We start from the raw sequence: 24,529 nt of genomic DNA, 5'->3' as shown, positions 1-24,529 counted from the left end.
AACCCTCACCTAACTTAGCCCGTGCCTTTACCGTACTCGCTGCGTGGAATGTTGTCAGTGAGGTGGCTATCGCCCTCCGACCCAGCCTCCATTTTTTTATCCAGTCCCTGTACTGTTGCCCTAAACTCAACCTCACTGGGGGAGACGGCAATTAGACACAGTTTTACAAGTTACAATGAAACGGTCACGAAATTCGCGTGACCGTCAATTAAGCCATGTGCCTGAAGAAGGAGTGATTTCTCCGAAACGTTAATGTCATCCCGCTGATCGCCAAAGCAGACACCCTCACCCCAGAGGAATGCCAACAGTTCAAGAAACAGGTCATGCGAGAAATCCAAGAGCATAAAATCAAGATCTACGAGTTCCCAGAGACCGATGACGAAGAAGAGAACCGGCTGGTGAAGAAGATAAAGGACAAGTTGCCGCTGGCTGTAGTAGGAAGCAACACCATCATCGAGGTGAACAGCAAAAGAGTCAGAGGGAGACAATACCCCTGGGGGGTTGCAGAAGTTGAAAACAGTGACCACTGTGACTTCACCATCCTGAGAGATATGCTCATCAGAACACACATGCAGGACCTGAAGGACGTGACGAACAACGTCCACTACGAAAACTACCGCAGCAGGAAGCTGGCTGCGGTCACCTACAACGGAGTGGACAACAACAGGGTTAAAGGTCAACTGTCCACCAAGAGTCCTCTGGCCCAGATGGAGGAGGAAAGGCGAGAGCATGTGACTAAGATGAAGAAGATGGAGATGGAGATGGAGCAGGTGTTCGAGATGAAAGTCAAGGAAAAAGTGCAGAAGCTCAAAGACTCTGAAGCAGAGCTTCAGCGGCGTCACGAGCAGATGAAGAAGAACCTGGAGGCGCAGCACAGAGAGCTGGAGGAGAAGAGACGCGTGTTCGAGGACGAGAGAGCGAACTGGGAGGCCCAGCAGCGCCTGGAGCAGCAGAGAATGGAGGCCTCCAGGACTCTGGCACGATTGGCTTAGTTTGGAGGGCAGACCATTGGTAGGATGTAAAAAGTTATGAATGCTCAAATACAACAAGTGTTTCTGTGAGGTGGAGACCTGTCAGCATTCATTTGTCAGGATCCAGGATTCCCCTGTCTGTTGTGGTGTGCCATGTGCTCTGTTTGTCCTCTGCCTTCAGACACCTCCCAGGGCCGCACCCTTAATCGTGCACGGCTGAGGACACTCAAGCTGATCACCTCCTGCAGCCTGACACACCAGACTCAGGGCCCCTTAATGAGTAGCCTGCCACTATATAAACTCTGGTCCTGCAGTCTGGGAGTGTCAGGTCGTACCGTCTTCAACCCACTGAAACCCTGTGGATTACCCTCCACGGCTCTGCCCTCCTTGTGTTTGTGGATGCGCTCCGCCGCTCTGCTCTCGTTGTGGTCTACGGATTACACTCTGTCGACTCCAGTATCGAGCCACGGGACTTCACGCCGTCAACTCACCAGCCCTCCAGTGTCGAGCCACGGGACTCACACCATCGATCTGTCAACTCTCCAGTGTCGAGCCACGGGACATCACACTGTCGATCTGCCACTCGGGTGTCGGACCACGGGCTCCACACCTGCACCCACCTGTCTATAAATAAAACCTGTTTAACATTCACTTCTGTCTCCTGTGGTCTTGCGTTTGGGTCCTATCTGTGAACTCCCGTGACATCATTAATGACGTCTGGGCCCCGTTCCACGTACGTGTCTAACTTAGTTAGCCGGATACTTTTCAGGATAAGATGATGTAGATCAGGCTTTTCGGTTCCACGAAGCAAGTTCGGCAAAATCACCATGGCAACGCATCCAAAAGCTTGAACCTGCTCCAGCGCAGGCTCAGTGAAGGTAGCTGGATAAGCTGGTCACTCCCCCGGAAAACATGGCAGCTCCCGTCACATACGGACTTGCGCATATACTGGGGGTTATACGGGAGTTCCGGAAATGCATGTAAAGTGAGACACACGGTGATCCTTAAAACCAGCGGAGCAAACTAAGAAGCCTCTGTTGCATTAATGTGCAGCTCCCTTCCTCAGAGATCCACTGATGAAGGAGGATATTAGTTAGATGAGCGTTTTATAGGGAGAGACTTCTTCCACATCGCCAAGATCCGTCATCACATCATGATGACTTCCTATACGAGCGCTATCCATTCTGCCCACAAGGAATCATTTATTTACAGAGCTTCTGGAGCAGACATTGAACACCACACGCCCAGCCGAGCACTGACTGTCTCAGACTGGATACAGCCTTGTGCTGTTCTGCGAGTGCTACATTTTAGTACAGTGTCTGCGATGCGGAGAACATGGGGAAAGCCGCTGCATGCCGTGCTGTTCGTAAAGTTCATTTGGCGCTGAATAAACTTATGGATGTGTTCATTACATTATGGCACATATTGTGCTGACTCAGCATTCTGAATTGTGTGTGTGCTTAGTGTGTACTTGCTCTCATGTCCTCTTGATGGCTGGTTGCATACATGAGGTTAAAGCACTCATAATGATATGACTGTGTTATTAGTACACAGCACATCATTACTGTAGAACATGATGAAGGTGGACTCATGATAAGAATAGAGAGAATCACACACTATTTCTTTTCACTGCTGCAATTGATTGAATGTCTGATTATGAATAATACACATACTGATCCTCTTTGAGTGTTTTTAAAGTATTTTTGGCCCAATTCTTGGCGTTGCCTTCAATTGTCTTTAAAACGTTGGGATTTGGGATTGCCGGTTTGATGGCTGTGGTCAGATGTTTTGTCATTTGTTCTATGGTCAAAGGTGGTTTTTCATTTGTGACATTTAGGAAATGATGTAAAGTCTTTATCACCTTGAACAGTATGCGGCACTTCAAAGCAAAGTCCGGGTCATCCGACCTGGGTCCGCTGTCATCCCGTTGTTCGTGGCTGCGGGAGCGTTGCTGCGTCGTTCTGCGTCCGCCGTCGTGTGGTCCTGCTCTGTGCGTGTTGTTGTGGCCCTCCCCGGTCCGTGGTCGACGGGTGCTGTGGTCTCGAGCACTTCTACGACCCTGCTCTTCCTCCCTGGTCCTCCGGGGCGGGTCACGTCTTTGTCCTGTATCGCGTTGGAATGCGCTCCTCACGATAGGAGCGCGCGCTCCGCGAGCTCGCTCCAGCGGCCAGCGGCGCGAGCCGGGAACATGGTCTCTCCGGTTGTAATAGTCTCTCTCTGTTCTTCTTACCGGGCTGGTCCGGTGGTGGTTGGAGTGGTCACGGTGTCGGGATGGCTCCATATGCCGTGGGGGTGGACCATCTCTGTCCGTGGCGCGCTGTGTCCAGGTGCGCTCCGCGCGTCCGTCGCGTCTGGACCGAGACCCACTTCCGTGTGCCCGTCGAGGAGAACCATGCCGTCTAACAGGGCCGCCTTCATCAGGTCTGCGCCCAGTTCTCGTGACCGAGGCGTACGACCGGCGGTAACGTGGTGACGGAGCGCGGTGTCTATGGGTTGAATCTGTGCGTCGCGCTCCGCTCCAGCTGCCCTGTCCACTATGCTCGTATCCGGTAATGTTTCCATCGGAATACTCATTGAGCCTACGGTTGTCCGAGTGGACCCTACCTCTTCGTGGGGAGGCAGGTCTGCCGTGGTGTTCTGGGCTGTGGTAGCGTGTTCTGCGGCCTCTGCTGCGTTCATCTCCATATTGGTCCGTGTTTCGTTCACGTCTGTGTGTGTCTCTGCTAGCCATGATGGCCTCCGACGGGAAACTTCACGAGGAAAAAGTTGCAGAAGCCTTGCGTTTTACCTTTTATTCTCGTTGGTTGAAGTTAAACACAAATAAACAAATAAAAATATATAATAAAGCGACGTTTCGGTTAATATTTAACCTTCATCAGGCTGAAAATAAGCATTGTAATCAAGAGTGAATTACAATGGACTGGGTTATGCTAAGTACGTTCGTACTGCAGCGTGCTCTGAAGACAGGGTGGGGCATAACAGTGCTTAGAGGTCAAATGTCAAACAGACCTGAGCAGGCGTGTCCCTCTAGTCATGTGACCCCCCTAAAACTTACACTCGACTCCAAACTGCTTATTGTGGTTACAGTGTACATTGTTACATACAAACATGTGGGTTTCCAACTAATAATAACGAGTTGTCTGCCAAATACAATAAAGACTTCTGTGTAATAACAGAGAACAACATTTGCATTCATATTAATTTGTACATTAGTATCAATTGTTTTTACAGAATGAACACTGTACATGCAGGTAAATGATATGATGACATGAGTTGAGGACTGAAAGTACATGTCATGATGACCAGGTAAGTATTTTTCACAATAAACCACAATTTTATTGCATTCATGTGATTCCAGGTTGTGTGTTAGGTTTGTATTTCAACAGGTTGAGATTAGTATACAAACCATGGTTAGGTCTTAAAAGCATGTTCCCCCCTGGTTATGTTTAGGGCTGGCAACAACTGATCATTAAAGTCCCCCACCTGGTTATGGTTAGGGTTAGGGTTAGGGTTGTGTGTTAGGTTTGTATTTCAACAGGTTGAGATTAGTATACAAACCATGGTTAGGTCTTAAAAGCATGTCCTCTCCTGGTTATGGTTAGGGCTGGGGACTACTGCTCCTTAAAGTCCCCCACCTGGTTATGGTTATGGTTAGGGTTAGGGTTGTGTGTTAGGTTAGTATTTCAACAGGTTGAGATTAGTATACAAACCATGATTAGGTCTTAAAAGCATGTCCCCTCCTGGTTATGTTTAGGGCTGGGGACTACTAATCATTAAAGTCCCCCACTTGATTATGGTTAGTGCTCTGAAAACCGGAGGGTCCCATGAGGAACCAAAAGGACCCAGGTCAGGCAGGAAGGCACTGGCTGGGTAGGGAAATCGATTGTTTTGGCTAGCCCACTGCCGTATAGCAATGGGTTTGCCGATACACTGTCACATAACCCGCCCAACCCAGGAACCCTCAGCCCTCATTGAGGCCCCCCGGTGCTCTGGTGCCTAATCTGGCGATCCAGACTCTCTCCTTGTTTCTCCTTTGTGACACATTCCATCCTGTGTTGTATTCTATCACAGTGGTCCTGAGTGAGTCCCAGCCATGTGCTATAAAGTGTTTCACCAGGTGTGTGTCTGTCTTTTTCTTACTAATGATATTGTATCTGTGTTGGGTAAACCTGGTGGAGACTGAGTTACCCGTTTCTCCCACATATTGCAACTTGCATGTTGTACAGTAAATTAAATAAACACAATTTGTGGTTTTCAGATTCCCCCTTGTCTTAATTTGAAAAATTTCTTGTGTATTTTGGTTCTGTATCCACTGTTTGTGTTTAAGGAAGGTCTCTGATTTATTAATTATAGGGACCGAGGCAGATCCTAATTTGGCCCTCACGAGGAGATCTTTTAAATTTTTATTTCTCCTGTATGCAGGAAGAATACTATGATTTTGTAGAATATTTGTCCCTGTGGTGATTCTCTGGAAGTTTTTCTTACATTTATTGGCTAGCTCCCTGGTGGATGGTGAAAACCTGGTGATCAGCGGAATATTACTAGTGACCATGATTGGTTTAGTTTCCAGAAATGTCCTGTAGCAGTTTCTACAGAAGGTCCTGGAGTACCCCCTGGTGGACAAAGCCGTGAACAAGATTTTGACTGCTTTGTGGAAGTCTTCAGACCTGGTGCAAATCCTGTGGAATCTCAGTAGTTGTGACTTTATGAGTCCTGCATATGTATGCTTGGGGTGGAAACTGGTCTTGAAAAGTAGAGCATGTGTGTCTGTTTCTTTAAAGAAGACCTTAACGTCCAGTGTGTTTTTTTCTTTGAATTTTTCTCCTTTGTACGTGGTTGTGTCCAAAAAATCAACTGTTGTGATGCTATGTGTGGATTTAATTTTTATAGATTCTCTGTGATTATGTAGAGTATTGAGAAATGTGTCAAATTCTTCTCTGGAATGTTGCCATATTCCCCAGATGTCGTCTAGAAACCTGTAGTAATGCAGTGGTCTCAGTGTGCAGGCTTTCAGGGCTGATTCTTCCCACTCTGCCATGAAGATGTTTGCGTATGCTGGAGCGAATTTCTTACCCATAGCTGTTCCCTTGATCTGCAGAAAGATATCTTGGTTGAAAACAAAGTCGTTTCTCATCAGATTAATTTCTAGGAGTTGCAATAGCTCCTTGTCTGGTCTGTGCTTGCTGGGATTTTTTTGGAAGATATTTTTTATGGCTTGCATGCCCTCCTTCATATCTATATTTGTGTACAAGCTGTCGATATCAATGGTAAATAGAATAGCCTCTTCCGGAATAGTTCGTTCTTTCACCAGGTTTACAAAGTGATATGTATCTTTGATGTAGCTTGGATGTATAATTGAGAGTGGATTGAGAAAATAGTCCAAGTATTCTGCTGTATAATATGTCTCACTATTGCAGTCTGAAACTATAGGTCTCCCCGGAGGAATGATGTATGGTATGCTCCACTTTGCAGTATCCTTGTGGATTTTTGGCAGCATATAAAATATTCTGGCTCTGGGTTCCTTGTCCCCCATCAGATAATACTGTTGTTTTTTATTTATGAAACCCTTAACATTGAGAGAATTTAGGATTTTGTTCACCATCGGTATTGTTATCAAATAGATAGGTTTGTCTAATTTGACATAATATTTCGGATCCTTCAGTTGTCTGTACCCCTCCCATAAGTACTGTTCTCTGTCCATAATTACAATTGAGCTGCCTTTATCCGCTGGTTTAATGACTAATCTTTTGTTTTTTGTTAATTCCAATAGGGCCAGATATTCTTGAGGGGTCAAATTTGGAGGTGTCTGGTGATTAGTGAAGTACTCTTGGAAGTACTTTGTGTCCGCCCTGATAATTTTAACTATCTCTTGGGGGATTACTGATTGTGGGGGAGACCAGTTAGATTTACGAATGAATCTTAATCCGGTTGTTTCAGGTGAGTCCTCGTAATAGGCTGCTAATTTCAGTCTCCGAAACGTTAATGTTAAGGCTCAGACCATGCAGTCTGCTCGGAGAGCAGGGGTCAGACCATACAGTCTGCTATTAATTTTTATTTAAGACAAAACAGTCTAAATTTTTAAGCGTGTGTGTACGCAGGTGTGCTTGTGGAACATCGGGGGTTACGTCGGTGGGAGAATGGACGGACAAATTTGGTTAAGGCCAGGACACCGGGGGGTGGTGGTTGCCTTGCTGGCAACTCAGAGTCGGTTTATGGACAGTGCACTTCTCTCGGACGTTGTCATGACGTTCGGGAGGCAAAAACCCTCACCTAACTTAGCCCGTGCCTTTACCGTACTCGCTGCGTGGAATGTTGTCAGTGAGGTGGCTATCGCCCTCCGACCCAGCCTCCATTTTTTTATCCAGTCCCTGTACTGTTGCCCTAAACTCAACCTCACTGGGGGAGACGGCAATTAGACACAGTTTTACAAGTTACAATGAAACGGTCACGAAATTCGCGTGACCGACAATTAAGCCATGTGCCTGAAGAAGGAGTGATTTCTCCGAAACGTTAATGTCATCCCGCTGATCGCCAAAGCAGACACCCTCACCCCAGAGGAATGCCAACAGTTCAAGAAACAGGTCATGCGAGAAATCCAAGAGCATAAAATCAAGATCTACGAGTTCCCAGAGACCGATGACGAAGAAGAGAACCGGCTGGTGAAGAAGATAAAGGACAAGTTGCCGCTGGCTGTAGTAGGAAGCAACACCATCATCGAGGTGAACAGCAAAAGAGTCAGAGGGAGACAATACCCCTGGGGGGTTGCAGAAGTTGAAAACAGTGACCACTGTGACTTCACCATCCTGAGAGATATGCTCATCAGAACACACATGCAGGACCTGAAGGACGTGACGAACAACGTCCACTACGAAAACTACCGCAGCAGGAAGCTGGCTGCGGTCACCTACAACGGAGTGGACAACAACAGGGTTAAAGGTCAACTGTCCACCAAGAGTCCTTCTTGTACCAAGAGTCAATCTGTACCAAGAGTACAGATGTTGTCCTTCCGGACAACATCTGTAACCTCATCTTGATTCATGTCAAGCACCAGCTTCCAAAATCGTGCATTCACGCTGTCTGGAACTGGCTGAGCATTCGAACAAAGGGCCTGCACTCTAGTTTTCCCTGGCTTTAAACCTTTGACTTTCTTGTGTAGATGACATCTCTGCATGTGCCTCCATAGTGATCTCCTCTTCAGGTAGGCGTCACAGTTTATACAGTGCATGTAATCACTGGCGTTTACAGGTCCACTTGATTGTTGACGGGGTATCACCATTCCCTTTCCTTCTTTAATAACCTGATTATTATGGAAACGGTTCCCTCTATTTCTCAATACACTGAACTGTATTCTTCGTTCTTTAGAACCCTTTGGGAATGTTATTGCTCTTGCCACTTCAGGTTTGTCCTTGTGTTTTGATTCTAAATGGCGTGCCATTTTGTTGAAAGGCTTAGAGCAAAACACACAGTAAAACTTTTTGTTGTACAGTCTGCCTCCATTGTCTTTCTTCTTCAAGGTCATGACCGTCACGTCGCAACCATTAGATGAGGATTTGTCGGTGTCAGGTTCAGCCAGGGAAGTAAAACGTGTCTTATGTGTTTTCTTGCGTGGTTGGTCATCTCCTTCCTGAGAGTTGGTTGAAGTTCTCTGTACCTTTCTCTTCTTTGCCGTGTGCTGTTTGACCTCTTCTTCTGAACAGTCACTTTCTGTTTCTTCATCATATTGAGGAACATACTCATCCTCATCACTGTACTCAGAACTTGATAGAGGTTCTCTTTCGTGTCTGTTGAGCTTAAAAAAAGAAAGAGAAAAAGAAAGGATTAGACTTGGATATTCTTCATTGTAAAATCACAAGCATTTAACAATGCCGTGGAACAGCACGCATATTAACGTAGATTGTTGTGTTGTTTCGGGTAGTTTTAAACATCTATGACCGGGGTATTCAATTAAAGTTCAACAAGGTCCATTCAGAGAGAATTTCCTCATTAAATCTCCAGAACATCATAATAATGTCTAACTTGCACTCTGATTTAGTTCCATATACTGTATATTGAAGTAGCCAACAGTTGTATTAAAGTCTGTATGTAGAAAACAACTGATTATCAAATATAGAAAGATCAATTGAATAATACATAAACAATATTTATTGTCAGATTTAAAATTGAGATTAAGATTAAATTACATAACCGAAAGCTTTTGAAAAATGTGCATCTTAAAACAAAGAAATGAAGTACCCTGCAGCTTTAAATTAATTAAATTCAGGTGTGAAGTGATGTCACCCAAGAAAACCAAGATATCCATATTATTCTCATCTTCTAATAAGATGAATTAGCGAGCAGGACTTTATCTGTGGTTATTAATCCACTTGTTTCAGCTCTATTCCTCTCTGTTAACGTCATTGTTGGTCAGTGAATTCATGCGTTAGGATTCTGATCATACTGGGCTCTTAGGTTTATTTTCCTGTGCCTTTATTTGAGATGCGAGACGTTAGCTCAAAAGAGTTGTGCTTTGTCTCGTAGTGGCACTTCACATTACCGCTTTCAATAATCATCACAGCCTCTGAACATATTACCCTGATTCCTGTAAACTGACAGATGTCATGGCCCTTTTCATGTTAGAATGTGAAGTTTTGCAAATAAACTTACAACTCCACTGTCGGTTCTCATGAGCTCTGGAACACTTGTGTCCTCATCGACATCAGCTGGAGTGGGGTCAAGAATATCGGTATTGTCACTGGACCGCTGGTGTTCTTCCTGAAAAACAAATCATTTTTTTGTAATGTTTAGACAGGCTCCCAACCTACCAGTCTGCCTACCTATCAGTCTACCCACCTACCTACCTACCAGTCTACACTGTTTTACATCAATAAAATAATACACAACCAAACAACAAATACTACAACTTATATTTCATCAGACATTATGAATAAGTGGCTGCAGTGCAAACTATTTAATATCTCCCTGTGGGAAACACTGTCGTAATAATGGAAGTCTAATATGTGTGATTAACTAGCTGTAGTCTGTAAGAAATGAATTACTCTAGCATTGTTTTGATTTCTGTTCGACATTCACAGTCGAGCAGGTTAACTGTCAATTAAGAACCCAAAGAAGATGACATATCCTACCTCGTTGGTCTGTTCAGGGTTAAAGCCATCTGTCACATCAGCGCCTGCAAATATATTAGAGGATAGAAATGTTAATATGGTTTACGATGAACTAATAACTTCAACATCATCTTTGATGGGTCAAAATGTGTTTCATTTGCGTCTAGACTATTTTTAAATAGTTATATGATTTAAACCCTGAGAGTATGATCAGTTTGGGATTGAAACCAATAGACTCCCTGAAGTATTCAGTATAATATTCTCCACGATTACAAAAGACTTTCTACAAACCTCAACATAAAACCATATCATGGTCTCTCCCCTCTCTCACCTGTGCATTCAGAGCTGCCACCAGTGGATGAAAAACATGCTCCATCCTCCTGAAAGCACAAGGGACACATTCAGTCATGTTACAGTACTCTGTATTTCAAGCTGCAGTGGTAGAATTTGGTGGAATTAAAATTGTTGCCTGAGCTGCTATTATTACATTTTGACTGAAATTAAAAGTAATTTGTTCTGGTCTTATAGGCTGCATTATAGTAAGGTGATCTACTTATTTCTGAAAGTACGAGGCTAAATATTCTACTTCAATACCCATGGTTATTTGAATTACAATATCTGCTTACATGTGAAGAAATACTTTTTTTAAAGTTAACCTTGACTCAATATGTCAAATATGTCACTTTGTTGAGCATAATATTCACGTTCTGTGGGAAAAGATAATGATGATAAAATATAAATTCTAAAAAATATCTAAATATCATTTTGTGACTGTAAAAAAGCCCCACGATGTGTAAATTATCCATTTGTAGTTAACTGTAATTAGTTGTCCAGCCTTCCGTTAACGGTAGGCTGGTCTCAGATCGCATACCTGCAAACTCATGAGTGAAAAAGGTGACAAGCCCGAAACAGTGAACAGTGTGATGAGAGGACATGTGAGCCCTTGTTGCTGTAGTTCATCTCCTTGGAGCAGAGGCTACATTTAGCATACCCTGCCTTATCAATGTGTTAAAACACTGTGACAGCAGGAAGCTGCACTCATGTCTGTTCAGACCTCCACCTTTATCCAGACCCAGCTCCACTCACAGCTCTGTTAGCTGCACATGCTAGCTGCACATGTTAGCTTAGTGTTAGCTAACATTAGCTGTCCATCTCGGTTAACTTCCAGCACATTGCAACAGCTCTTTTTATATGGCAGTACATGTACCAACATTCGGAGCTCGGACAATAATTAAAAACTTACCATTTCCATCCAGGTTCCACAGCTAGCCCGTCAAGTTACATGTGTGTGGAGCCGCTCGACAGTCTGAGGCAGTGAGTCACCTCTCCACGGGCGCATGCACTGATGGGGGAGGGGCCACGCCATGGTCCCCATGATGATGGTAAACGTCAGGTTTTGTGTAATGTCAGCAATGAAACTTAAGGTACTTTACACAGAACATGACATTGACTGTCCCCACCGTAACCTCACCCATCCCCCACTCCTTCGGTCACGATCAGCATGAGGGAGCTCTGAGGCTCGGCCTGCAGCCTTTGTTAATAACTTAGACAGGTAATAGTAATTACTAAAATGGAAGGATTACATAAAATACCTGCTTAAGTTGAGACTTTATTACTCAACTAGAATTTTGTATAAAGTATGTAAAAAAAAATTTTTTTTATTAAAAAAGGACATTGAAATGAAACAAGCATTTCTAATGAAGTTAAGTAATAGAAGCATTTTTGAACGATTAAAAAATTATACAAACATTGATATTCATAAAATAGAAACTACAACTATTTACAAGCCATTGTATTCAACATAAGTATTTATATGTGTATTTAACTAACATATTATGAATTTACGATGCAAAATAGTATTCAAAAGTATAGTACTCACACAAGAATACAAAAAATAGATTTCTTAAGAGCTCTCATCATTATTATTTCATAGTGAAGAATAAAGGTAACGAGACTACCAGTGCTAACACTTCTATCCAGTAACAATCAGTCCTCCACTATGACCTCTTTTTCTTCCTGGTGTGACGCTGTTAACTGGAATTGGGGCCTGTCTACAACATATTAAAAAAACAGGGCTCTGACATCTTCAGAAGTAAAAGATGGTCTGATCTCATCAAGAGTACGACAGGGTGTACAGCTTAGGGACATGTACCCCATGCTGAAGTCTGAGTTTGATACAGGCAAAAATCTGTTCTAGATAATCTAGAGGGATTTTTTCCAGGTGGTCCTATTGTAGGCCTTGTCCACAATGTGTGTGCACAATCTGGGGGTTCTAGGACCCATATTTGAGAAATTATGGCCATTCTTGCATATGCCAAAATATAAGTGAATAAGGCCCCAATTAAGCCCAATTAAGCCCTTTGTGGCTGTTTTTGGGGACCTTAATTTGCAGCTATGAGGCCCAGATTATAGGTGTGTAATGGTGACGAGCCCCTCTTTCAGGCAGAAAAGGATTTAAAACCCTACCCCTTTTTAAAGTATAAAACGTTTGAGAAAAGACTGGTAAAATCTGGATTTTGACCACTTTTTAATATTGATCAATTTTAAAACACTTGTCAATGGCCTTCTTTGATGAAATTCACATATGATGGACAAAACAGGACCCTCTTCAAGGTTCAATTGGATTCAAGTCGTTAGCATGCTGCTACCGGAAGTTAGCTTTCCCAAGGTTCTACAGATATCTCGCTTTAGATCCTGCATCACCTTATCATAGGCGACTGATTTATGCAAAAATCAGGCAGTTCCAACCTTTCACTACGATTTAATGGCCCGTTTCTCACTTGCCAAAACAGGCCGAAAGATGAGGTCATATGCCTCAATTTTGACCTTTGGGGCTGTTTTTGGGGACCTTAACTTGCAGCTACGAGGCCCAGATTATAGGTGTGTAATGGTGACGAGCCCCTCTTTGAAGGAGAAAATGAATCAAATCTCTACTTTAAATTAAAGTGGACATTTTGAGAGAAAAGACTGTTGAAGGCCATGTCGGAACATAAGTGTCATCTGGGTAGAGATATCCATAGTTCACTATGGGAAAAGTGTTTGGAATGTGCCATTGAGTTTCATACGATTTAACGATGGGGCAAAGATGGAATGACTGTGAAAATTTCACGGTCCTAGCCCATTGTTTTATGGGGTAATTAGGCCAAATAACTTTAAAATGAAGAAAAATGCCATATATTACTACGGGAAAAGTGTACCGAACTTCCTATTGATTTTCATACCACGTGGTTTGTGGCCAAGGGCCAACTGACCGTGAAAATTTCAGCGTGCTAGCCCATTGCTTTCTAGGGGTATTAACTGAACGTCTATTTAAGCCAAATAAATGCTAAATGCCATGAATCAATATGGGAAAACTGTACAGAATTTCCCGTTGATATTCAGACCATTTCATCTTGGGGCAGAGGGTGACTTAATGTGAAAATTTCAGCCTCCTAGCCCATTGTTTTCTAGGTGTCTAGGCAGAATTGAGTCAAAAGGCCGTAATTTCTACGTGTACGGAGTTTACCATAGCAGAAAGTGTACCATCGCAGAAAGTGTATGGAATTTCCCATTGATTTTCATACCACATGGTCTTTCGCCAAAGGTCGACTGACTGTTAAACTGTCAGGGTCCTAGCCCATTGCTTTCTATGGGAATTTTGGCCGAGTTCGGTGAGAAATCCATAATTCACTATGGGAAAAGTGTTTGGAATTTCCCCTTGATTTTCATACCACATGGTCATTGGCCAAAGGTCGACTGACCGTTCAATTTTCAGGGTCCTAGCCCATTGCTTTCTATGGGAATTTGGGCCGAGCTCGTGAGAAATCCATAATTCACTATAGGAAAAGTGTTTGGAATTTCCCCTTGATTTTCATACCACATGGTCATCGGCCAAAGGTCGACTGACCGTTCAATTTTAAGGGTCCTAGCCCATTGCTTTCTATGGGAATTTGGGCCGAGTTCGGTGACAAATCCATGGTTCACCCATCTCATCCAGTTCACCCAGTTCACCCATCTCACCCAGTTCACCCATCTCACCCAGTTCACCCAGTTCATAATATCCCATCAAATTCAACCATGTTGTGAGAAGTTATGACTAGTTGAAGGATGGGCCGTTTGGGTAATCACTTTCCATTCATTTTATCGTTCAAAATGCCCCATTCAAATATAGGCCAACTGCCCCTCTTCCCGCGCAGGCATGCTAAGTGCTAGGGAGTCCCATCCAACTTGAATGTGCCTCATTGGGGCCTGTCTACAACATATTAAAAAAGCAGGGCTCTGACATCTTCAGAAGTAAAAGTTGGTCTAATCTCACCAAGAGTACGACAGGGTGTACAGTTTAAGGACGTGTACCCCATGCTGAAGTCTGAGTTTTATACAGGCAAAAATCTTTTCTAGATAATCTAGAGGGATTTTATTCAGGTGATCCTATTGTAGGCCTAGTCCACAATGTGTGTCCACAATATGTGGGTTCTGGGATCCATATTTGAGAAGTTATGGCCATTCTTGTGTTGTGAAAAAATGTGTAGCTGTCTTTCACACTTAGAGCAGGTTTAAGAATGAAACAGAAAGCTCTCAGAGGCGTATAGTTGTATCAAAGCAATATATTTATTTATCAACAGAGTTATTCAGCCCAACACAATTAAACATGCATGGGCAATCTAATGGATTCACTTCACAGAGCTCCACCATCAGAACACGCTTGAACACATCAGCATGAACCTTAATATAGGGGTCCGCCCCTTGATACACATTAGTCAAAGTCAAAGATGCAAACGTAGCACGTTTATTACGTGTATTACGCTTGGTTGGAAGCCGTGAATGTCCATTCACCTTTGGCCCCTCCCAATAGGCGTTGGTTTCCGTCAGTGTGAGTGAGTTGTTGAATGCGAGAGGTCCTAGAGAAAGAGTGTGTGGAGAAAGCCGGGCTCAGCTGGGCGTAGTCCCTCGCTTGAATCTGAGTGTCTTATCTATTTAAAGATGGCTGCCTGTTCTTTGTGACGCAGTTAACCTCAGTAACCTTCCTCCTGCTTCTCTCAGGCCCTGTGTATGCTGTGAGCACTGTATAAGTGGTTAATAGAGCTGCATAAGCTAATGGTTATTAAAACTACAAATATGCTAGTGATTAATTAAACTGTATATATAAGCTAGCTGCTGATTAAGCTGTATATAAGCTAGCTGTTAATTAAACTGTATATAAGCTAGTTGCTACTTAAAGCTGCATATAAACTAGCTGCTGATTAAGCTGTATATGAGCTAATTGCTGATTAAAGCTGTATATGAGCTAATTTTATCAACAAATCCCTCTCTTGATGTCTGAAGGACGTCACTTTCTTTACCTTTCTGCCCTGTTCACACGCTGGTGTCTTCCTCTGCCTCTCCTGACCCTACCAGGCTGTTCTGCTCTTCCCATACTGGGTAAGCTCCATAAGGAGGGGGTGGTAATGGTTCCTTGGAGAGGGCAGTGGTGATAAGACGGCCAACCAAAGAACGAATACAGGGTATTATACAACATCCACATGAGACCAATATTGCAATGAACACACCCACTGACACTGCTATTGACAAGATCAGGTGCTTCCATTTTCCAAACATGTTTTCCATCCAATCTCCAAATGGATTGTTCACACCTGATGCTTCCTGCATTTCGTTTGACAGTGCCCTCAGACTATTCAGTGCTTTTGTGACTGAACCGTCCGGCGCAGTATTGTTGGGGATGACAGTGCAACACAGGTCTCCAAACATTGAGCAAACACCTCCTTTTTCAGCAAGCAACATGTCCAAAGCCATTCTGTTTTGTACAGTAATCAAAGAAGTAGGGGCCAGCTGCTCAGCCAGATCCTCTATTGCATCCCTAGTATGATTAGCCAAACGAAGAACATTGTAATGCACATAATTGATACGATCAACATTTTTATTCACAGTTATCCATGGAATAATACTTGCGACACTCTCAAAACCTGCTGCAATTTGGTCTACCAATTTGTATTCATTAGGCACTCGTCTGGGCACTCCGATAGCATCTATGTAGGTTGGACCTCTGTCCAGGCTGAACTCAGCTCCAGCTGCTCTTTTAGCTAAGATATGTCTGCGTCTGCGTTGGGTCAGGCTTTGTACTTTGTTTTGCTCCTGTAGTATTTTGTCTCCCACTAAGGTAAGTGGCATTGCTAGCCTCACCATAGCACACATTCCCATTGTAGATGTTGGTATGTTAGTGAATAAGCGCAGACCCCCACAGTAGTAAAATAGCCCTCCCCTAGCCCAAGAACCTATCTCTGAGCCTGGTCGTGTCACGTTGCACCAGTCTTCTGGCACACTACCTAAGTTGGTTTGAGCTCTATCGTTGGTGAAATGGTAACAGACATATCTGGATCCTAGTCCTTTGTAAGCTTTGAAATAACCTACTGTAGTTTGGTTGTTAATTGGTGGAAATATGGATGCCAGAGTAGTGCAATTTGGTGGAGTAGCCATTTTAGTCATATTTGTCATGCACGCGTATCCTGTTGGGTCAGATTCAGGATATAGTGGTGCTGGTTCGGTGAACATAGCTGGTCTAGCTGCAGCACAAGCTACACAGCCACTCATTTTGTTTTTTATAGCATTATCAACAATCCAATTTAACCAAACATTGTCGCTTCCTTGTCCTGTAGCTAATTGGATCACCTGTTGGGGAGTCCATTTAGAAAAGTCTTCTGATAAGACAGTTGGTGGGTCCGGTGGTGGCGGTTGTCTGTGCGGAATTATATTTATCTGAATTCCTACTCTCGGGTCTTTGCCGGGGACGTCCACTAATAGGGCGAACCATATTATGTTTTTTCCTGTGCTGCTTTTGGTGACGTTGTTCAGAGACAGAGATAAGGGATTGGCTGTTGCTGAAAAGTCTCGTTGGAAGTCTATTTTGTCCCATAAGGTCCTTCTCGGACTTTCCCCTCGCATTCTCGGCTTCCACCGCCCTGTGTATTTTGTTACCGCCCCCCAGGAATGACAAAACGCTGTGTTCGCGACGTTCACGTAATTCTCACATCTGTTGACTATGGCATTGTCAGCACACAAATACACAGCATGACCTCTCCATGCTTTTGGTCGTCTTCCACAGTTAATCACATCACACAAATCAAAAGTAAAAACGGTTTTGCTCCCCTTGGTATAGTTTAAGGTCAGATATGCACGACACGCTTTTGGTGGTGGCTTGTATGCCGGTTCTGAGGCATCTCTTTTTTGCCTAACCTTCCCTCTCTTGAGGTCGTTTTGAGTTTTGTTCACATCCTCGCCGCTTGTTGTCAGATTGAAGCTTGGATGACTCTCAAACCTAGTCAGATTTTGCATGTTCACATCCTTGCCACTTGCTGTCAGATTGCAGCTTGGATGACTCTCAAACCTAGTCAGATTTTGCATGTTCACATCCTTGCCACTTGCTGTCAGATTGCAGCTTGGATGACTCTCAAACCCTGTCAGATTTTGCACTGCCTCTGGCAGACAGCCATAGTTTCCGCTAGTTGGTTTGTTCACTGTTTTGTCCCCCATTTTCAATCCCCAAGTCAAGAATATCACAAATGCCACACCCAAACCCATTAGAATCCACCCAGTTCTTTTACCTATACCCATGTCTTTCCAGGTGACTGGGGGATGAATCCCCAGTGGCTGGATGTCCGTTCTCCCAAACAGATAAACCGGCATTTTGTGTCAGATTACCTCGGACCTCTGCTAAGGGTCTGGAACGCTCAGATGCTGGGGCACAATGTGTCAGGTGGTGCCAAGGTGCTCCTGATTTACCTATGACCTGGACCGAGTGTGAAGTAACCTCCTTCACTTCGTACGGCCCTGTCCACCTGGGGTCAGTCCACTTTCTCTTGTGAACTTTGACCCTGACCCAGTCACCCACTCGGATGAGATTTTTTACTTCCTCCTGGTCAGCTGGACTGGTCCGCTGGACCTGTTTGGAGAGAGCCTCCGTGAGAGTGATTAAAGCAGTCATATATGCCTTCATTTCAACTTGCTGCACATCTAAGGCTGGTATATGACTACCGTCTCTTGGAGGACCAGGCATTTGCCTCCCTGTCATTAACTCATGTGGTGAAAGATGCGTCTCATTTCCTTTTGCACTCCTCATTGCCATTAGAGCTAATGGTAAAGCTTCAACCCATGTCAGCTTTGATGCCGCACATGTCTTTGCTATTTTTGATTTTAGCGTCTGATTTGCCCTCTCTACCAGTCCTTGTGACTGTGGATGATACACTGATCCATATCTATGTCTGATTCCTAGTCTGGCTTCCACTTCCTGCAAATGCTTATTACTGAAATGTGAACCATTATCGGACCTTATGCATCTAGGAACACCATAGCGAGGTATTAGTTCTGTTTGCAGCCACTTTATTACTGTCTGTGCGTCTTCTTTTTTAGTTGGGATTGCCTCCACCCACTTTGAGAATCTGTCAACCATTACCAAGATGTACCTTTTTCCTTGTACTCTGTTATCATGTCCCATGTCAGTAAAGTCTATGCTGATGTCTTGGAAGCAGGCTGATGGTACAGGATAAGAGCCCATAGGTGTTTTGTACGGTTTCTTCACATTGTGATCCCCACAGGTGGTGCATTCGTCGCAGAAGAGGGACACCATACTTTCCATGCGTGGGTGCCACCACAGTGCTTCCACCCTTTGTAATGTTCCTTTCTTTCCTTCGTGCGTTGGTCCATGTGCCTCTGGTATCAGTGAGACATACAATTCTGCTGGTGCTACCACTCTGCCATCATGGGATCTCCAAAGTCCACTTTCTCCTTTTGTTGCTCCTTTCCTTTGCCATTCAGACCATTCGTATGGTCCAGCCTTCTTCTGTATCTCAATCAGTGTTTCTTCAGTGATTTCGGGTTCTTGTATGGCCATTTTCAGAATCATCTGTTTTGGTCTGTATCCTCCTACTTCTTTAGCAGCTTCATCTGCCCTGTCGTTTCCCACACTTATTCTGGTCCTTGCCTTGCCATCATGTCCTTTGCATTTCATGATTGCCACTCTTTTTGGTAGCTTCATAGCTTCCACCAGTGCCATGATTTCCTTCTTGTGTTTGATGGGTGCGTCCATTGATGTTGTGTATCCTCTTCTTCGCCACATGGGCCCATCAACGTGAGCTGCTCCATGTGCGTAAGCAGAATCTGTGAAGATGTTTACTGATTTTCCTTCTGCTATTTTCAAGGCTTGTATGAGCGCTTCGACTTCTGCCAGTTGTGCTGATGCTGGTTGAGGTAGGATACCTGATGCTACTATTGTGTGTTCCATGTCTTCGAATTGTCTCACCACAGCATAGGATGCTGTGTTTCCTTCATCTCCTTTGTAGCAACATCCGTCCGTGTATAACCACATTTCTGCTCCTGAGATTGGTGTATTTCCTAAGTCTGGCCTTAGTTTGTTTTCAATGATTGCTCTTGCTTCGCAGCTGTGTGGTTGATCTCCTTGTCCTTGTTGTAGTGATGACGCCATATTGATTCCTCCTGTTTCATAGACAATATGTGGTCTTGTGCATTCTTTTTGAATTTTCGATTTTCTTGCAGCTCCGAACGTGAATTCTTTGCTGAGGAGGAATGCAGCCACACCATGATGTGTGTGGATTTTCAGAGAGTGGCACATGACAATGTGGGATGTTTTCTCGATCGCCTTTGCAATTGCCGCCATGTGTCTTGTACAGGTGGATTGGCCAACTTCAACTGGGTCCAGTTTTGATGAGTGATACATGAGTACCTCTCTTCCTCCCCCTTTTTTCTGATACAAAACTGCATTTACCATCCCTCCTTTTTGTTCAGAAACATCTAGGTGGAAAGGGAGTGGCCAACGCTCCTGTCCACTGTTCCTGTTGCAGTTCTTGAAGAGGCCACAGAAAAGCCAACATGCATGACAAATGTTTTTTTTAATTTTTTTTTATCATGAAGCACCAGCAGAGGGAGCCAATGCTTCTCCCAAGTTTTCTGGTGTCTGTTTGAACTCAGAGCGATGTCATTTACACTGGCGCATGTCTTAAAACCTGCTTTTCTCTGGAACATATGTGTGTGAAATGATGATCTATTTTATTATTAACACTTAGGGTGAAGAAGACGAAAACAGTATAGTCATAAGTTATTTTAAAGTGTCTGTGTGAATAGACAAAAGCTCGTCCATTATACTAAGTTGGCAATTTTCAGCCCTAATCTGATGGTTAGCAAGCGTTACTGTTCAGGGGTCACTGATCTTTTTTCTGTTGTACGAAAGAATGACGGAGTGCTTCTTTCGGCGTTTTTGACCTTCATACAGTGACCTCACAACTCCGCAATATAAGCTTTACAAGTATAACGCATATTATTTAACAGTGTATGAATATATGTTATTTACAAATCTCCCTATATACCCCTGCTAGGTGTGAAATGCTATGTTTTAATTACTCAGCAATGGCTGTAACTAATATTTTTTATAAGGCAGACAGTGTCAACCTAGCCCCCACCTTTTTAAATGTCTTCCGCTCTCTGTCCTTGTTCAAATCAAGGCCGCAGCTGTGTTTTTATCAGGAAGGCACACCCTCCCTAATATTCTCACCGTTTGTCTGACTAAATGAATGGATGCTTTGTTTCAGCTTTAAACCTTGTACATTCCTAATTTTTAGCGTCTGTCTGGCTGAATATAGTGGCTGCTGTGTTTCCGCATTAGACTTTGCTAACAGTCCCTGGGGAACCCAATTTTCCAATAAATTTAACTACGCCAGTAAAACTGACACTTATATTAACCCTCAGCTGTCTCTCAGCCTATTCTAGTGATTTATGTGTGTGTGTGAATGCAACGCTTGTGTATAATGTGTGTTTTTCCTGCTCTGGACTCCAAACTTTGAAACCACACACGAACATTCAGCCACAAATCAAGATCTCAACTGCCTGTCCCTCACAGGAACGCACAAACTTTTTACAGCTGTCAGCACACCTTCTGTCATATACAATCACTTCAAACAATCACTCGCATTTAAACAAAATTGCAACACACTGCCATTTTTGAAATGCGCACAGATCACAAATACGGTAAAGGAATATCTTTTAGAAATACAGTCAAACAAATAAACAAAAGTTAAAACGTACTCCTCAGCGGCTCAGCTGTCAGCTCGCTCATGTATGCGCCAAATAGTTCCACTCATTCAAACAAACTTGAATCAATAAACTACCGTCTCAGATTTGTGTAGAAATCACAACACGGTCTCAGAATGAAGTGAAGAGTTTTACAAACGCTGTTAAATGATGAAGAAAAGTGAAAACGTACAGCTCAGCAAATAGTCACCCGCATTCATACTAAATAATCAAAACACACGCTTCCGTCTCTTTAAGCATAAGTCAGTCACAAGCGCAGCCCTCGGATGAGCTGAACAGCTCTTTTTCTCAAACTAAGCAAACAGACACCTCTTGGCCACCGCACAAATGACAACTGCTTCTCAGCAAACAAACACAGTCAAAGGATAAACACAAATTAAAACCAAATCTGAAATGCGCACAATTCGCAATTATGGTCTAGAATGAAATTAATATCGTTACAAATGCAGTGAAACAATGAACACAAATTAGAACATACACGGCTGTCTCTTTAAATATAAATCAGTCAGAAGCGCAGCCCTCGGATGAGCTGAACAGCTCTTTTTTTTTTAGACACACTTTTATCAGCAGCGCATTTTAACAGCAATTTGTCTTTTTCCTCAAACTCAGCAAACAGACTGTGTACCGCTGACCTCTTGACCACGATACAAATGAAAAACTGCTTTTTAGCAAACAATCAGTCAAATTATAACCAATTTCACACATATCAAAGAGCTCTGCTCTTTAATACATCACAACGGCCGCTGTTTATTTGTCAAAAACAATGTTACAGTCGGGTATTGAACCCAAACCTACCGCGTGGAAGACCGTTATATTAACCACTACACCATCAGGGTAGCACGTCAACAACACAATTTAACTGCTTTTTTATCCTAGGTCATCTCTGGACCTGTACACGTTCATTAATCTCTTCCGTTATTAACAACACACCGATATAATTAAATTCTGTGCTCTCGTCCAGAAACTTCGTCAAGGAAACTCTAAGCAGAGTAACATTATTTTTCACTGGACGCCACTCACGAGTTAATGTCCGAAGACTCGATGCTCTTAATACGGGAATTCCGCAGTCAGTTTTCTCAATACAGTTTATCAATGACATCAATGACATATACATATATCCCCGTCATGTTATGCAATTTCTTCGTAGCCCAAAACATCCCATAAGTACGTTAGAAATTACGCCTTTTGTGACATGAATTTGAGTGCTCAGCGCGAAGCACGTGTCAGCGAACCAATGCGTCGCACGGCTCACAACACCTCACATCTACACTATCACAAGTGCGCAATTTCTCGCCTTTATTTGACGTTTTCTGCTGGGCTCATTCACACGTATACACAGACCCCCCAAATGGCTGTATAACAACTCTGTTGCTGTGTGTTTAATCTTTACAATTACTCTATAATTAAGCAAATACTTACAGTTCGGACAGTCTGAGCAAAATTTGGAATATGTCTATGAATACAATGTTGCAGAATTCAGTTAAATAGGCTTCTGCTCACCTGTGAGATGTACCGGTACGACTCAGACTCCCCGAAGCTGCAAGCTCGCTCCGATGGCAATTATCGGTTCCCAGCCTCGAAGGGAGAGATGCGCCGTTATCTGGAATCAAAAGGAGAGGCCTGTTAACATTCCAACCTGAAGCTCTGTATCGTATTGGATCACGTCGGGGTCACCACTTTGTTGTGAAAAAATGTGTCTTTCACACTTAGAGCAGGTTTAAGAATGAAACAGAAAGCTCTCAGAGGCGTATAGTTGTATCAAAGCAATAGATTTATTTATCAACAGAGTTATTCAGCCCAACACAATTAAACATGCATGGGCAATCTAATGGATTCACTTCGCAGAGCTCCACCATCAGAACACGCTTGAACACATCAGCATGAACCTTAATATAGGGGTCCGCCCCTTGATACACATTAGTCAAAGTCAAAGATGCAAACGTAGCACGTTTATTACGTGTATTACGCTTGGTTGGAAGCCGTGAATGTCCATTCACCTTTGGCCCCTCCCAATAGGCGTTGGTTTCCGTCAGTGTGAGTGAGGTGTTGAATGCGAGAGGTCCTAGAGAAAGAGTGTGTGGAGAAAGCCGGGCTCAGCTGGGCGTAGTCCCTCGCTTGAATCTGAGTGTCTTATCTATTTAAAGATGGCTGCCTGTTCCTTGTGACGCAGTTAACCTCAGTAACCTTCCTCCTGCTTCTCTCAGGCCCTGTGTATGCTGTGAGCACTGTATAAGTGGTTAATAGAGCTGCATAAGCTAATGGTTATTAAAACTACAAATATGCTAGTGATTAATTAAACTGTATATAAGCTAGCTGCTGATTAAGCTGTATATAAGCTAGCTGTTAATTAAACTGTATATAAGCTAGTTGCTACTTAAAGCTGCATATAAACTAGCTGCTGATTAAGCTGTATATGAGCTAATTGCTGATTAAAGCTGTATATGAGCTAATTTTATCAACAGTGAACAGCAAAAGAGTCAGAGGGAGACAATACCCCTGGGGGGTTGCAGAAGTTGAAAACAGTGACCACTGTGACTTCACCATCCTGAGAGATATGCTCATCAGAACACACATGCAGGACCTGAAGGACGTGACGAACAACGTCCACTACGAAAACTACCGCAGCAGGAAGCTGGCTGCGGTCACCTACAACGGAGTGGACAACAACAGGGTTAAAGGTCAACTGTCCACCAAGAGTCCTCTGGCCCAGATGGAGGAGGAAAGGCGAGAGCATGTGACTAAGATGAAGAAGATGGAGATGGAGATGGAGCAGGTGTTCGAGATGAAAGTCAAGGAAAAAGTGCAGAAGCTCAAAGACTCTGAAGCAGAGCTTCAGCGGCGTCACGAGCAGATGAAGAAGAACCTGGAGGCGCAGCACAGAGAGCTGGAGGAGAAGAGACGCGTGTTCGAGGACGAGAGAGCGAACTGGGAGGCCCAGCAGCGCCTGGAGCAGCAGAGAATGGAGGCCTCCAGGACTCTGGCACGATTGGCTTAGTTTGGAGGGCAGGGCCAAGACCATTTAGTCTGCGTGGAGTGCAGGACAAGCTCGGTCTGCTCTGAGCGCAGGGCTCAGACCATGCAGTCTGCTCGGAGAGCAGGGGTCAGACCATACAGTCTGCTATTAATTTTTATTTAAGACAAAACAGTCTAAATTTTTAAGCGTGTGTGTACGCAGGTGTGCTTGTGGAACATCGGGGGTTACGTCGGTGGGAGAATGGACGGACAAATTTGGTTAAGGCCAGGACACCGGGGGGTGGTGGTTGCCTTGCTGGCAACTCAGAGTCGGTTTATGGACAGTGCACTTCTCTCGGACGTTGTCATGACGTTCGGGAGGCAAAAACCCTCACCTAACTTAGCCCGTGCCTTTACCGTACTCGCTGCGTGGAA

At 43.8% G+C, this 24,529-nt stretch overlaps 2 protein-coding genes across 2 annotated transcripts; both read left to right on the top strand.

Moving 5' to 3' along the window:
- Positions 1-251: 251 nt before the first annotated feature.
- On the top strand, positions 252-992 carry LOC306783934 (septin-7-like; the record flags this gene model as incomplete). Its single annotated transcript, XM_079297326.1, has 1 exon — positions 252-992. A coding segment is annotated over one exon (741 nt), but the record flags the coding sequence as incomplete, so codon positions are not given.
- Positions 993-7,483: 6,491 nt separating this feature from the next.
- LOC306783933 (septin-7-like) lies at positions 7,484-24,137 on the top strand (the record flags this gene model as incomplete). Its single annotated transcript, XM_079297325.1, has 2 exons — positions 7,484-7,751; positions 23,653-24,137. Coding segments are annotated over 2 exons (753 nt in total), but the record flags the coding sequence as incomplete, so codon positions are not given.
- Positions 24,138-24,529: the final 392 nt, after the last annotated feature.

Source organism: Melanostigma gelatinosum, assembly GCF_949748355.1.
Source record: "Melanostigma gelatinosum genome assembly, contig: SUPER_10_unloc_1, whole genome shotgun sequence".
NCBI lineage: Eukaryota > Metazoa > Chordata > Actinopteri > Perciformes > Zoarcidae > Melanostigma > Melanostigma gelatinosum.
The sequence above is the reverse complement of the archived record's forward strand: the minus strand, read 5'-3'. Positions and strand labels throughout refer to the sequence as shown.